The 13168-nt window shown below is 41.7% G+C and overlaps 1 protein-coding gene across 1 annotated transcript in view; it reads left to right on the top strand.

Moving 5' to 3' along the window:
* Window positions 1-11277: 11277 nt before the first annotated feature.
* The window catches only part of LOC141753215 (voltage-gated potassium channel subunit beta-2), a 28029-nt gene continuing 26138 nt past the window's right edge, over window positions 11278-13168 (top strand). The window contains exon 1 of the mRNA XM_074611669.1: window positions 11278-11869. Coding sequence (XP_074467770.1) covers window positions 11574-11869 — 296 coding nt within the window. The 5' untranslated portion in view covers window positions 11278-11573. The remainder of the gene's footprint in view (window positions 11870-13168) is intronic.

Raw genomic sequence — 13168 nt, 5'->3', positions numbered from 1 at the left:
CATTTTGAAGCCGAGTGTATTATTTTCCTTCATGCTGGTTGTGTACTTGGCAAATTGTTTCTGCCTTTGCCTCGAAGCTACACAAAATGAGTCTATTAAATTCTTAATATATAGCATTGAAAACGATGTACAGCTACAAGTGAAGCTAACATGCTAGCTTGTAGCCAGCACTATCCATTGGTTTCAGGGTGGAATGCTAACGCTGTTGAGCTGCTGTTTGATTAGCACAGCAGCTATCCCTCATGTTTTAAATGTATTATTTCTGTTCATCAGATGCTGGTTGTGTGGTCAGCAAAGTATTGCTGTTTTTGCCCCAAAGAAGCTACAAAATGTTTCTCAACATTTAAGCAAAGAACACAATACATAGCCACCAGCTAACATGCTGGCTTGTAGCAAGTATCCATTGGTTTCATGGTGGAATGCTAATAATATTGTTGAGCTGTTGTTTGATTAGCTGAGTAGCCCTCCACACATTATTACAAGTGCTTGTTGAAGAAGAATGGCAGACTGGAGTTCAAAATGTCAAAGTATTACTCAAAGACTTTGCATCTCTCGGAAGGATAATACCAGTCTTTTTGACATTGAGGTCATGCGTAATTTCCCTGCAGTGAATCAGGAAAATGAAGTTTAAACAGCTACTAAAACATATTCAAACAGCTATGTTGAATACAAAATGCAACGATTGCTTTTTCTAAAGGGTTTTACCTTGGTGCCATAGAGCACTTTTATGATCTTTCAATTGGCAATTTGGGTTTTCCTCTTCCTTGGACTTTAACATAGCATTTCTATTATATGTGATAATTATCTAGGGTTTCAAGAGGTTTAAAGTGCCATTTACACACATTCAAAATCCATTCAATGTGATGATTAACATAATTCAAGTTAATTCACACCGAAAATAAGGTGGTGGTAATGGCCACACTGAATGTTTATTATCACTTGGAAAATGTGTGGTGGAAACGTCAGTGATACCATCAAATCATCCACTCTCTTATCAAACATACATTTATGTTACAGGCCTTAATCAAAAACACTGGTATTGTCACGCAAGCGTCTGAGAGGTTCTCTTAAGGATTATGGGAATTGTGGTCTTCATATTGAAGATCTCAATAAAATCAGCTTTGAAATAATGAATAGATAAAGTATGTTTTGATTATTGTCCTGTGTGTAGGCTAATCTGTATTCAGTATTCATAATAAAGATAAACACCAGTGTTTACCATCAAGGACTCATTTTTCTGCTTATTAACATGTCTGGTGGACTCTGTAGATAATCATCAAAGTCATTATCACTTCAAGTGGAGCATGACAGCTGCACAAATATATGTGGACGTCAAAGGAAGTTTCTTTTGTGACCTGAAAGTGAAAATCGTATAATTTATTTGATGACAGTCTGGCAGATCTGTCCCAGTGACCCCCAGTGACTTCTGTCCCAAATTCAGAACATATCTGCTCCACCTTTTTGCCAAAACACACTGCTGTTTCTGGATTTGTTTGATCCTTTTATTCTCTAATTGAGTTGTATTTCAGTGCTAGCATGTAAATAAACTGTTCATGGTTCTCTTGTTTCTATCTTTGGTTAGATAATGCCTCGTCTGAACTGTCTGCGATCACAGCAGAAAATGTGCAAGTAAAATGTCTAATGGTGTATGTTTTCATGTCTCCTTTGTGGCTCTTGTTGCAAACATGCCTCTCATCTATCCCGTCGCCCCGTTTTTTAATAATGAGAGAGAAACAGGAGACTGCGAGAGCGAGAATTGAGTCTCCCCCTACATTTCCCAGCTTTGCCTTTCCTCTTTGCCTTCTGTTTCTCCGGAGAGCCTTTACCCCTCGAGGGCTGGAAGCTTGTCCTCTCCTATGTTTCCCTTCCTGGTCCTCAGCCCTTTTAATCATGAAGAGATGTTCTTTTCTTCTCCTGCGCCTCGGGCTGAGAGCAGCTTAGAGCGCAGCATAAGCTTAAACTCTATTTTTTTTTTCTCTCTCCTCCTATCTCCAAAGCTACCATAACCAGGCGAAGCTGCCAGGGCTTCATGAAGTGTTTAGGTTCATTGATTAATGTACTTTGATTATCTCTGTGTTACTGACTCATTCCTCTTGTTCTACTGCTCTCGTGTGGCCCTCAAAGTACAGACCTGCACAAGTGGAGCTTCCTTGTAGTGGACATAAATAACGATGAGTAACTTTTCTTGTAAGCATGTTTTTTTTTTTTTGTTAAACCCCATGGTGTGTTTTGGGGTGTATGAATCTCTGGGAGTGATTCAGTGTTTGAAAGAGAGAGAGAGAGAGAGACGGGCATTCATCTCTGGTTTCTACTTCTGTCAGTGCTTTGCGTGACCCTTGACCCCACCGTATAGTAGAAATCTAGCCTCAGCTTTGTCTGTGCATCTGAATGGCCATTCATTAGGTCTGCTGTTGAGCGGAGAGCCGACCAGGCCGCCCAGGTTTTAGCGTTTGGCGGATTGTGTCATTCCCCTCGCATTCCTGTGTGCATTCAAGTGTGGAGGGTGTGTGTGTGCGGGTGGGTGGATGGTAGTGGTGGGTGGGGGTTAACCAGTGGGACAGGTACATTTGTGTTTGCAAGCAAGGGGGGCAGGGAGGGAGAGACAGGATAATCTGAAATGGTTTCACCGTGGTTTCAGCAGCAAGTCAAAGTGTGATCCTGCATCTAATGTGTATTGTTAAAGGTGGACCCCAGTGATTCACTGTTGCACTGCCATACAGTTGGGGGTCTAAATTCGAAACAGCTGAGGCCGAAATATCCTGAATTTTAGCTTCTAGTATGGGTCAAGCTCCAAAAACACTACAATTCCCATAAAGCAACGCAATACCTTCCCAATTCTTTCAAACCCTACACCTCCAGTTTGCAATGCAGGCTTTCTGCACAAAGCACGAAAAGTCTCAAACCTAATCCGAGATAACAGATTGATAAATAACCCTGATGACATCATCAGGGTTATTTATCAATCTGACGTTGGAATTTGAGGGCAATTTATGTGAGGTCAGTGATTGGCCAGGTGTACAGAGGTGCAAAAGTGAGCAGGGTTTGAACTTCTCTTTCAAGCTCTTTTTTACTATTCTTTACACAACTGTTTCTTTTTGTGTGCAGACGAGTGCAATACTATCAATGAAGTGTGCACCATCATTCCCATATTTCAATGATTATCGTATCTCGCTCCTCTTAACAACGGGAAGCTTTTCAACCTGCACTTGCATTAATTTGGAACAGCTATGAACACCCAATTCGACTATTATCAGGCCTTTAAATAGGCGTTATTGGTTGCTATAAGCACCATAGATGTGGATCAGTAGGGGCCTACTGCGCCTACTATGTTGTAAAAGTGAAAATGAAACTTAAAAGCAACACTTTCAAACACGCAAAACTGAATGAAACGTTACGTTTTGAACACAAACAAAAGAGTTCTTTAGGTTTAGGCAACAAAAACACTTTGTTAAGTTGAGGTAAAAAACATTGTGTTTTGGCTTAAAATAACTACGTTTCAAAAGTGAAGGCAAAACGTAACGCTTGTGAACACAGACAACTACATGTTGTTGGTTTCACATGAGGTGCGAACCCTGATTTCCTGGATGGAAGCGCCTGACTCCCGCTTCTTCTCCTGTCATTATTACTACCGTCACTAGAGGTCGCTGTCGTCTTCTTTTATACTTACTTTCGGGGATCTACCATGTGAATAGAGTGCTACAGGAATGAGTCCTAAAACACGGAAATTAGTTTTTAGTTAGATGCCTGAAATAAGGTCCGTGGTTAACACACGCTTAAGAGATTTTAATGTTTTTGTCTAGATATAAAATACGTCAGTAAATACCCCACTTGTGAATTTTGAAGCCTGTATGTGTCTTAAAAATGGCGGTTGCTAACAAGTGGCTAAATGAGGCTAAACGTCATTACACCGACTCGTCCGCCTTTACAGCCTTGTTTTGTATACTCACGCTCGTGCGACTGTAGTGTAGTTTGTCTATAGCCTAATGTTAGCGTCTGGCGATTGCATTTATGCTACAAAAATCATAAAAGTGGTGTTCATTCATGAAGATTATCTTGCTGAACAAAACATGTAAGTGTATTTGCCACAGAGTTTATTTTCTGCAATAATCCAAAACCCAATGGAAAATCCCGTTGGCTTTTTGTTGAGGGAACCAGAGTGATGCTAACTTCCTGGTTGGCCTACATAAATACATCATCCTTGGAGCACATTGATGATGACACCTAATATTGGGTGTCATCTATTGACCCATTGGAGAAAATACTTTTTTATGCTGCAGTAAAGCCCTCAGTTGACCCACATCTATGGTGCTTACAAAAACCGTTAACACCTATTTAACGGCCTGACAACAGTCTAATCGGCTGGTTATACAGACTAGTTTGTTTGATCAAACCTCCGCCTTGAATAGTAGGCTATTCCTTGTAAAAAAGTCTGCTTAACTTCATGTGTAAAATTGGTGTAATGCCCCTTTAACATGTTAAACTCTCTTTTCGGAAACTACCGACTAACTTTCCATCACTCTGCAGACTTGCTTTGAGTTTCCTCAACAGCAGAAGTTTGAAGATGAAAAGTTAGATTTGAGATTGTCATTCCTCTCCCTCTTCGCTCCAGGTGCCAGATTTCCTCCCCGACACGACTTGCAGACAATTTGATCGAAATGGCCCAATATTTCTGAGCAAATCCGCCGAGCAGCCCAGCTAAGATTATTTTTCACCTGTGTACGCAGCGTGATTGTGCTGAAAAATGGGAGGCACATTGCGCGGCTGAGCGCCTCCACTCTGTTTCGTATTAAATCTGATCACTGGTAGTTGTCCCTCCCCGCTGTTCTACAGCATTTCTGTTGACTTTGTTGAGCCTCTGCCAGGCCATCGCTGTAAATAAGAGTTTGTTCTTCGCTGACCCACCTGCTCAAATAAAGAGAATGTAAGAATTTAATTATACTTTCACGCTGCGGTACAGTTTGATGTGGAATTAGTCTTGTGCTTTTCACTATGCACTTAATCCAGTTAATCAATGTAAACCTTTAGATTAGAGGCCCCTGCTGTCCCCTCAGCCTTATTATTGTTATTATTTGTTATAGCAGCAAATAGTGTTAGGCTGTCACCTCCAGAATGATTTTGGTGTAATCTCACTTTATTTGAATTTTCTGCACAGTTATATATCCATGCTCATGCTTTGTGTATCTGTTTGCTCATAAAAATTGATTCTTCATAAAGCCAAATAGTTTTCCTATACATATTACGACTCCAAAGTGGCCATAACATATATAGCTGGCATCCACTTCAAAGAGCAGACGGAGGCGTTAGTGGGATGAATGAATGCAAATATGAACACCTTGAGGAACGAGCGACTGGCCCCTCCAAAGGTGTCTGCAGGTTCCTGCTCTGTCTCAGCTTTCAATACGCACACAGCATCCATCCATCTCCCCCGTGGCGGCCTTTTGTTTTCCACTCCGCTAAGATGTGCTCGTTGCCTTCTGTGAGGAAATGAAAGGAGTGTGACCTTCCCTGCTTCTTATCCTCTCTCTGTGTGAATCACCCGGTATGCTGAAACTCAACCCACATGGACCATGGAATTAAAAGTAGGGGGAAACTATCAAATAGCTCTAAAAGTCAAAAGGAGTGGTGAGGTGTTGTGTGACAAAAAAGATCGTGGGTGTGTGTGAAAGTGATTCAGAAATGGCAAACATCTTGTGTTAAAGATGTTTCTGATCAGTGTGATTGACGTCCTTTTTGAACTCAGCTTATTGAACTCTTAAGTTTACTCTTCGGTGTTGTGCTTAACCTCTCACACAGGCCTCACCTTCTTGTCCTAACTCAACCTAACTCCTCCACACCTCTGAACCCCACAAGTATAAATCTTTACCAGCAAAGCAAAAATGCGTATCCACTAAAAGTCACCTCCTCACAAACTAAGAAACAGCATTTTTTCGAGGTTTCATCAGACAAAGTTAGTAGAACTTTCAGGATTTGGAGAAAATACTTTTTTATGCTGCAGTAAAGCCCTCAGTTGTGTGTCTTTGTTCTGTTTTTCATGATTACAGTGAAGCCTGGTCTCTCTATTTGTATTGTGGTTGTAGCTGTTTACCTTAACTGGATGTTTCCCCTTCTTTTTCTACATTTAAATTACACAGTTTGGCAACCGATTGACCTAAATGAGCTATTCTCATAGATGTTTACAAAGAAAATGAGCAGATGTTCGAATAAACAATCATACACATGTGAGTTACCGCACTGCAGAACTGATTTTGCTCTTAAATGTAAAGTCTGAACCTCACTTTTATGGGCTGCTCCTTACACAGCAGGCCTTCAGATTAAAGCACCCCCCCTCTGATCCCCCGAGGGCCCCTCAAACTTACACCCGCTGCTCCAGCCTGGTTCGGATAAATGACAGTCCATCACAAGTAACTGTTGATTATACTGTAAAAACATGACCACTCACGTCCATTACTGACCCCATGAACAAACCAGGCTTTCTGGGCTCGCATTGTGACAGTCTGCGGGGCAGTCAGGACCGTGTATGTGTGTATTACCTTTGTTCACCATGTGCAGAGCCTACTTAGAAATCTGAGGCAGGAGCATATGGTTATGATTTAATCAGCATCTGGATGCAATACAAGCAGCTTTACAAAGTATGAAGTGTGTGAGTGAAAGTGTATTGAATGTAATCAGATTACAGGAATAAAGTAACTGTAATCAACCCTGTGCATATACTCTCTAATTTAACACAGGCACCACCCCTCTTCAAATATACCCAGGATAGAAGAATTTAGCCAAAAAAAGAGAAGGCATTGGCATTATTTATTGAGCTGTGAGCTCCCTCTAGTGTGCAGAAACTATTTTTCTAATACTAAGAGAAAATAATAATTCTTTCTTAATCTTTCTTCTTAATCCATACATTGAGATCACAGATAAGTGTTGAGGGGGTGGGAATATAAAGTAATAATGTCAGCTTGAAATATGAAATAGCCTATATGTGCATATCAGACATGCATATGAGCATTTTTTTGAGACACTGTCTGTGCAGCTGCTCTGCAGTGTCTGGGCATGTTTTGATCAACAATTAGAAGAACCTGCTGTCTGGATCGATAAGGTCCTGTCATGCATACAGAAGGGCGTGCTAATGCACTATTATTTTTCCTGTGCCACGGTGTTTTCAGTGTGCGCGCCATCACCTCCACCAACACATGTCTGGGTTGACTGAAATCAGACAAGGAGGCACAAAGCAGCAGAGAGCAATGTGTCTGAGTGTGTGTGTGTGTGTGTGTGTGTAGGTGTCTGTGTGTGTGTTTGTGTGTGTGTGTGTGTGTGTGTGTGTATGTGTGTTTGTGTGTGTGTGTGTGTGTGTGTGTGTGTGTGTGTGTGTGTGTGTGTGAAATGATCAGGAGTTCAGAAGAGGCTATCTGCAGCCTACAAGTCATGTCAAATATGTCTCCAGTGTGGTTGCAGATGTGTTTTATTATTTAGTTTTAAGGGCAGGGCGCTCAACAGCATTTTCATTGTTGGTAACAATGTGTGTCTCCTTTACGCATCACAGGGTGGAGTCGTCAACTGCCTCAAACTGAATTGAAATGAAGCTTTTCATGATTCCTTCACTTTGAATGGACATCAGCAGATATCAGTGTGATTCAGCCGCGCTGCTCTGTCGCCTCCTAGCGGTGATGGGACGATGCGACACCCAGGAGGAGAAAATGAGAGTCATGATTCACTTGGCCGACCACAGGTGGAGGTCTACATTAAATACATGCTGAGCCTTGATGAATGGTTCATAAACAAGATGGAAATATGTAATATATTACATTAGAATATATTCATACAAACATGTACTTATTATTTAAACATACATTTTGGTCCTCGGGGAAGCGGTTGAATGCATAATCATCTTATTCTGGCCAATCCTTTTCCTATTATTTTTTTTTTAGATACTTTTATTGCAAATAACGCGTGAATTATACATCCACAATATAAGCTGTATTTGCAATAGTATATATATATGTGTATATACATATATATATGTGTATATACATATATATATGTATATATATATACATATATATATATATATGTATATATATATATATGCAATTGTCTTTATCATGAAATGAAAAGTTTCATTGTGTATATTTTCACAATTTCATAACAGTTATAGGAACCATAAACACACAGCACAAAATAAGGTGCAGGTACATGAGATTACAAACTGGTCAAATCAAAGCCTCATAATAGTAAAAAAAAAAAAATGGGGGCCCAATGGCATCACATGATGGACACGGAAGTTCTATTACTTTAAGATATTGTGGGGAAGGTTTTGCAGTTTTTCTCTGAGTCACGGGGAGGGTCCAAAGAAAAAAAACACCATTAAACAGTTTTATCTATTATTCATTAATTTATTTAAACAGATTTTTCAACAGTGATTTGTAACAGATTGGGATGGTACAGACAAATGATGGACAAACTATTTATTTTGTCATTTAATTTAGCAAATTTATTGAATCATTTTCACATAATCCCTGAATGTGGTTGTGTGATTTGCCACCCTGACTTTTACAGATGGTCTCTGCCCCACCTCTCCCATGGTTACAGTAAAATGAATGTGACACCCAGCAGTAAAGGTGTTAGTGGGTGAGTAACACTGAAGCTGGGCAAAGATCCTGAACAATGGAGGCATGATTTCTGATTAAAGGATGGGTTTTTCTGCCTCCAACGACAGTAAACCCTCCTCTCTCACAAACAACTGAGCTTGCATCACCGTGCAGCATGTACAAGGTGGCAAAAAATAGCACGACTCCATCACGGTTTTGTGCTCTATATTCCTGAGTTACTATATTGTCAGACTGACTAAATCTATCTTTGCACAGTTATGCAACAGTTTACTAAAAACAAACTGTTCTAACCCAGATATCTGGCAGTTATACAATATGAAGACCAAGATTGCTCACACAAATGCAAACATATATTTTTCTCTCTAGTACTTCTCCTCCCAATAATCCCACCACTGAGAGCTGGTTGGAGGCCACCGTGCACTTTCTGTGGCCCGGAAACACTCAGGGTGGTAATTTACGCTGAGATCAAGGCTGACCTCCAGCAGCTGCCTCTGTGACTGTGGTCAATCGAAAGAGAGCGATTATAGCTGCCTAATCCCAGATGATCTCTGCTTTTAAAAGCCACCGCAGCAAAGTCAGGAAGAACCGCCATGACGGCTGAAAGATGGAGGTGCAGAAAGAGATGGACAGATGCATGAATGGATTCTCACACAGTCAATGAGCTTGACCTCTGATGCACTTCCCATTCATCCTTTAAATCACAGATTTTTAATCCTATGTATCTAACCTTTAACCTACTGTAGAGCATGATCAGGTTCCATGGTGGAGAGGAGGTTGTGTTGCTCTGGCTCTATCTATCTGGCGTGGAGAGGAGGTCGTGTTGCTCTGGCTCTATCTGTTTGTTGACGCCGGAAGCTGCTTGACATCCTCCTGGATCCACCTTCTCACATATGTTCACATTATATGTATTAATTTTTGTCATATGTATTGTCTATGTTGTATGTTCATTATGTTGTTACTCTGCACACACAGCATCTATTGCACGTCTGTCCATCCTGGAAGGGGGATCCCTCCTCTGTTGCTCTTCCTGAGGTTTCTTCCATTTTTTCTTTTTTCCCTGTTAAAAGGTTTTTTTTGGGGTGGGGAGTTTTTCCTCATCCGATGAGAGGGTAGCAGTGTAAAGGACAGAGGGTGTCGTATCCTGTACAGATTGTAAATCCCCCTGAAGCAAATTTATGATTTGTGATTTTGGGCTATACAAATAAAATTAACTTGACTTGACTTAAAGGGACTGTTTGTAACTTCTTACACGTATAAATCAATCCGGGTCGGTGTCCCATGCGCTCTCGCGTGTGGCTACGCTGTTCAGACAAGACTCCAACACAAACTACACGGAAGCACCAAAACCGCAAAGTTATATCTAGTGAAGCCCATCTGCTAAACAGTGTTAGCCGCGGAGGAAGCGGGGGAGACCGTAGCTTTGGTCTCCAGGGCCGGAGTCTCTGCTGTACTCTGCTCTGCTGCTTGCCTGCTTGCCTTCACTCACACAGTGCGCTCGTTTTCGCTCGCTCAGCTCGCCCTCCGGCCGCGGTCGGGAGGCTGAGGCAGGAAAAGCCAACACGAGGATCAGCACTGATTCATGGAGAGACCTTCGTCTGGTCAGCTAACATTACTGTCAAGCAGGTGAATTATAGAGTGATATTGTGGTTTTAGCTGATGTGTGTCGCCTCACTGTTTTGACGGATGCTCGCTCATATTCAGGTAGCGCGTGCACATGGGCAAGGGCGAGCAACAGGACACTGACTTTTGTTGACTTAACGGCCACAGGTGTCGCTTTTACAACCAATTTATGATTCTTACAAACAGTCACTTTAACATGACACGTGGGAGGATGTGAGCAAGCATATCACTATGAAACTCATCTAATTGTCTTTTGAAATGAAAAATATATCTATCCATATAATACCCCATGGTTGTTTCATGGTGGGAGAGACTTATTTTTATGCTAGATACATTTTTCCGATGTTGGTCTTTAAAGTGGGATTTAGCAGCTATGCACGTATAGGAGATTAGAAGGTGGATTTCTTTGCATTCACTGTTGAGAAGATAAGTAATCCTCTCCATCAGCATCAGCATTTTGTAAACTGCAATCTTCTGTGTTTCATATGATTTCATTTTAGCACACAGATCCTTTTTATGAACAGGACATCAGTAGTAAGAGATGGTATGTTCCCCCTCCAGTGGAAGGAGGTTCACACATTTTGTGCTACTTTATGCTTTGTGTGAAATCAGGCACTGGGGGTTCTCACATTAACCCAGACCCCGACAGTAACACTCCGCTCTGGCCTGAAGCCGGAGCCAGGCTTTGGGAGGATGCCACTCTCTTTTTGTTTGAGCCAGCAGGAGCTGGAAGGCAGCGAGACCGTTAGTTATGATGACACCGGCCCCGCAGATGAACTGATCATGTAGGTGAAAAAAAGATTCATTACTACTCAGTATTTGAAGAAAAGGTCAGACAGCTGAACTCTGTGCCCAGCCTCTGCTGTATCAGATTATACGGCAGCCACAGAAGTACAGATAATTCACCCGGGCGCTCTCTTAATCTGAACAAATGTAAACTGGTGGGGCTTCAACACAAATCCCTCTTTTAAGAGATAAAGGGAGAAAGATGCTGATTGCTTTTCCTATCCATTTTTGCTCAAAGGAGCACCTCACATCAGCTCGAGTCATTGTTTGTGACTGGGTGTTGCCGCTGACATGTTGGGACTGGCTTTGTTTTATTTTGGATTTAGACTCCACAAAGGAGCAATCAAGACTTTTTGATATTTTACAGGTGATTTAAGTTCTCGTTCCCAGCAGTTTGATGTCTGACATCCTCGGCCCGGATGTCTCAAATCTTCACGAATCTCTATCAAAATAGCTCTGCCTTGTTGTCTGGTTTGTAACTCAGAAGCAGCCTAATGTAGATGTAGCAGGCGAAACCGAGCAAAAGAGAATCTTCATCAGTTTGCAGCCACTTGATTCCAGATAACAATGTTTGCAAGCCGTGGTGGTTCTGGAGGAGGTAAGGGCGGGAAATACTCAGTGGAAGACCTCTATGGCATCAGTAAGAAGCCCAAGGCGTCGTCCTCCTCGGGGAGCATTGTGGCCAAATCTGGAGCCCGGAGCAGCAAGACCACGGAGCAGAGGACCGAGTCAGAGGCTCTGGCCTCTCAGATCCTGGAGGCGGCACACAGGCTGGTGGAGCGACGCCGACTGGAGCTCTACCTGAGAGAATGTGGCCTCTCTCTGGCCGAGTGTGAGGCTGAGCGCTCTGCAATGACATACAGGTGAGAGGGGTGGAGGCAGGAAGAGGGGGAAACATAGAAGTATGGCAAAAATATTATGTGAAACCACTATGCAATGTGATTTTTGAGAATAAAAAGATGACAGGCAGATGTGTGCACACCACTTAAGAATTCTGTTGCATTGATTATTATGACAAATAATAAAATATGTACATAAAGCTGCTAATAAGAAGTTAGATTTTAAAATGCCTCGAAGTGGGAGAGACTGCAGCACTCAGCCATCTGTGGATGATCCATTTGAATAACATGCTTAATATTTTCCTAATATATTACTAATGCATGAATGTAGTTGAGTGTTTGAAGAGGACTGCAATTGAAGGCAGTGAGTGGAGACATCATTCATGGGTGAAAAAAAAAAAAAGAAATATATGGGCAGTTTTTTTTTTTCCCCCACCAGTGACCTAGAAAGAAATATCACACGTTTGATGAGATTTCAAAGCGCAGCAGCTAGGCGCTGAATAAATGTGGCCGGACTGCGGGAACATGTTCTAGGATCGCTAATGTTATTCCAGATACAGTAACGTACACGGGACTTGTACGTCCAACCGTTGTCTAATTCTCCTCCAAAAGACAGCTTGACAGGGTCAACAGCAGCGGGGCATGAGTTTAGGGTTAATGATGCATGATTTGACAGCAGGGGACAGGCAGTTGGTTGTTACACTGTTTGTTTCTCTCAGTTTAAAGTGCTCAGTGGAGCTATTTTTGGGATGGAAAGGTTGCACTGAATCCATTTTCACTGAAAAGTTAAACTACAAAGAGCGTAAACATGGATGATAAACCGCATATTGTATTAAAGGTTAATTGTGTGCATTTAATATCATTGGCTTATGTGTGAATGTTACTCATAATTTATTGGCTGTTAAAAAATAATAGTATAAACCCATTTTTTGGGGTTGTCGTGACACAATATGGCATTTTATTTGATACTCTTCTTCCCAAACAGACTCACACAAGCATTAAGACTCCAGTACAGTTGCCTCTAGGTGGCAGCGTCACTCTGGTGTGAAGACGAGTCACAGCCTTGTGGCACAATGACTCAAAACCAGAGAAGGAACAAAATCTGCAGCTGAAAGAGTATCATTTGTATGACCAAGTGACACATCTCAGAGAACATGCCTCATTTGCCCTCAGATCTGTGTGCAGCATTTTCTATCAGCATACTGATATAAATGACTGACATAACATAACAAAATTCTTCCACCTCTGCTGCTTCCAACTGTGAATTTCCTCTTTCACTTCATATCTGTAATGGCAGCAGTCTTTACACAGCTTCTGTGCATG

The sequence above is a fragment of the Sebastes fasciatus genome, chromosome 16 (genome assembly GCF_043250625.1).
Source record: "Sebastes fasciatus isolate fSebFas1 chromosome 16, fSebFas1.pri, whole genome shotgun sequence".
NCBI lineage: Eukaryota > Metazoa > Chordata > Actinopteri > Perciformes > Sebastidae > Sebastes > Sebastes fasciatus.
The sequence above is the reverse complement of the archived record's forward strand: the minus strand, read 5'-3'. Positions and strand labels throughout refer to the sequence as shown.